This window comes from Alligator sinensis, unplaced genomic scaffold, assembly GCF_000455745.1.
Source record: "Alligator sinensis unplaced genomic scaffold, ASM45574v1 scaffold131_1, whole genome shotgun sequence".
NCBI classification, from domain to species: domain Eukaryota; kingdom Metazoa; phylum Chordata; order Crocodylia; family Alligatoridae; genus Alligator; species Alligator sinensis.
The window spans coordinates 1387471-1390424 of record NW_005841830.1 but is presented as its reverse complement, the minus strand read 5'-3'; the positions used below and the strand labels follow the sequence as shown (position 1 = coordinate 1390424).

Below are 2954 nucleotides of genomic sequence, written 5' to 3'. Positions count from 1 at the left end.
TAATAGCCTAGTTAGACAACAGAGATGTGAGAAACAGAAGCACAAGAGCCAAACATGTTGATTCCCTTTTAATGCTGGAGGATGACATCTTTCTATTAGTACCAGTTGTCAGTACCTCAAATGCTAGAAGTCTACGCTCTGGATCTATAGATTCCAACATTCCCATTCACCCTATGGACCAGGGGTCATTTGGAGTCCACACGATGCACTTTGTATTTTTTTAAGTTTGATGTATCTGTATATAAGGTTTTGGTTTATAAAAAACAAACAAACAAAACACCCAAAAAGCTACATTAGGTATCAAACATGTGATGTTAGGAAATGGTAAATTCAAGGTCACCTAAAGAACCTTGATTTGGTCACTTTGTACATTACAATTACATTAAAATAAGGTATTTAATAATATAGTCACCTACTAGATTTTCTATAGACCTCTACCAAATTTAGCAGATGGATACTGTTAACAGAAAAAGTAAGATCAACTTTAGGACAACAGTGGGCCTGTCTACGTGAGACACTATATTGCTGTAGTGATGTGCTACAGTGACGTAGCTCATCACTACAGTGACACAGAGGGCACAAACTGTGATGCCAACACTACATCACTGTAGTGATGAGCTACCTCGTTATAACACATCGCTATGTCAACGTAGCTGCTAAAAATAATTGTTCTGCTGGGATGGTGCAATAATGGCTGTTCCTGCGCTGCCATGTAGTACTTCCTAAAGCAAGTACTAAATGATGGCGCAGTAATAACTGTGCTTTGGGGGGCACACATGGACCTGCCTATTAAGGCCTAACAATTTCAACTTCCTATGTACTGAAGAGTAAAGCTAGTTTAAAAAACTTTAGCTTTAAGTCACTTTGTAAATGGACCTTCAGTTAGATTTTGTCAAGCTATTGAGATTTTACCAGGGGTTAAAGTAAGGGGAAGTTGTCAGTGGTTCACAGGTGCTTGTCAGAGGTGCTTCCCCAAATCTGCCCAAACCAGAGTGGAGCTCACTCATTGTCTTGGGTAAATACCTCCCCCTCACAGCTCCCACTCTTCCTAAATTGATGCAGAGTGTGTTTTGATGTATTTTAACCAGTGGGTTCTAGTGACCTATTTTTTTCTCCATATTATGTTCTCATATGTTACCGAAACAAATGAAACTATTTATGTTCCATATTTCTGTTGACAAAGTAGTACACAAATTCTGTTTTCATAGCCAAGGTGACTTGCAGCACAAAGAAATGAGGTGGAGACATATACAAACTATTTTCCTAAGCATAATGTCTTAATGCACTTAGTTAGCACATCTTTTAGGAACACACAAGTTATGACCTACTGGGGCTAGACACACTGACAGAACTTCACAAATTCCTTCAGCACCAATAAACTTTCCAAAGCATGGTTCTGGAACAGTATTTTTAGACTCCACCAAATGCAGATACACACTACCTAACCAAAGGCACAACAATAGCACTTCCAAATACCAAATATTTGGAAGCACTTTCAATAACCAAACCAAAAAGTGCTTCCATCTGTCCCATTCTTTTCCTCCCGCTGCCCACCCTGTTCTCTTTAGCATCCTTCCTGCAACACTACGGTCTCATCTGCTAGCACCTCCAGTATTGCTCTAAAATGTCATAGAATTACAGAGATATAGAGAAGTAGGGCTGGAAGGGACTTCAAGTGGTTATGTAGTCCAACCTCCTCCTTGAGGCAAGATCATCCTTATCTAAAACATCCTATACAAATCCATTCTCCAACCCCCTAGCAAAACTACACAGTCAACCCAGACACAAGACAAGTCGTAATATCCTAACCTGCCACAGGTAAAGCAGGGAGGCCACAGAAGCCAACATACTGCTGCAGCAAAGTTGTTAAAAATGTGCTTGGGAGATACCAGAAGAGGAACATGCCTGCAGCTATAGAGAAAGACAAAAAAATGCACAATCCAAATCAATCTGACCATGGGTAAAATACCTTCCTGATCCCAAATATGTTGACTGGTCTGATCCTCAATGGAGAGGCAAGACAACCTAACTAGGAACCTCTGGGTTTAAGCCGCAATAGGAGCATTGGCACACTCCAGTCAATCAATACAATAAATCCCATCACATGATTAAAATTGAAGATCAATATTAACTTGCTGCAATGAACTGTAAGACTGAATATACTTGTATTTCTGATCCCTCAACACTCCCTTTCAGACAGGAGAATCAAAAGATAAGAAAATCCCTTGCATTGTGAGGTTATGCTAGCAATCATACTGTTTATTGTTTAGGGAAATCAATGCAATTCAGCAAGTATATTTTTAAAACATAGGATGTTGGATAACACTGTAGTTAAATCATGAAATCTTTAGAGAGAGACAGAAATGGCACTCCATACTGGGCTAGAGTTTGGAATCAGATGCAAAGGAATCTATTAGGCTGTTCACAAGTTCAGCTATATACATGAACTTTTAGAAGCAACCTATATTAGGAAATGTGTCTATCTTGCTTATATTATTGACTTAAGGGACAAGATTCAGATACTGAAAGCCTACACAAAAATATGGAATGATTTGGATATGAGAGTCCCATTTTTGTCCATCTCCAGGAATCACAATCTGGTATTGGTTATGAATAAATGGCTGATGAAATGTACCTCTTTGAGACAGCCCATAAAGTTGTTACTGACTGGTGACCCTGGAAGGTCTGCTGTGCTAGGACTGCCTCCAACATAGAAAAAGTCATCAGAACCCAGCATGGTGTAGTCTTCTTGCGTGTAGCCCGTAGTGGTCAGAATTCCATCCACTGATATTGTCACCTAGATAACAAAGCACAGGGAAAGGACACGCTATACTCAGACCTACATACTGCAGTCCTGGGATATGCCTGGTTTTGAGACCTAAGGCGGAACCCATTTTCATGTCTGTTTGAGGTTTAGTCTTGGTTTCTAGTCAACTACCCCTAGGAGCTCTAAC

At 39.9% G+C, this 2954-nt stretch overlaps 1 protein-coding gene across 15 annotated transcripts in view; it reads right to left on the bottom strand.

Annotated features, from left to right (window-relative positions):
• The window catches only part of NRXN1 (neurexin 1), a 1211846-nt gene that overhangs the window by 768388 nt on the left and 440504 nt on the right, over nt 1–2954 (bottom strand). For all 15 annotated transcript variants that reach the window (XM_025201341.1, XM_025201393.1, XM_025201684.1 and 12 more), the window contains one exon: nt 2636–2797. In XM_025201341.1, coding sequence (XP_025057126.1) covers nt 2636–2797 — 162 coding nt within the window. The remainder of the gene's footprint in view (nt 1–2635; nt 2798–2954) is intronic.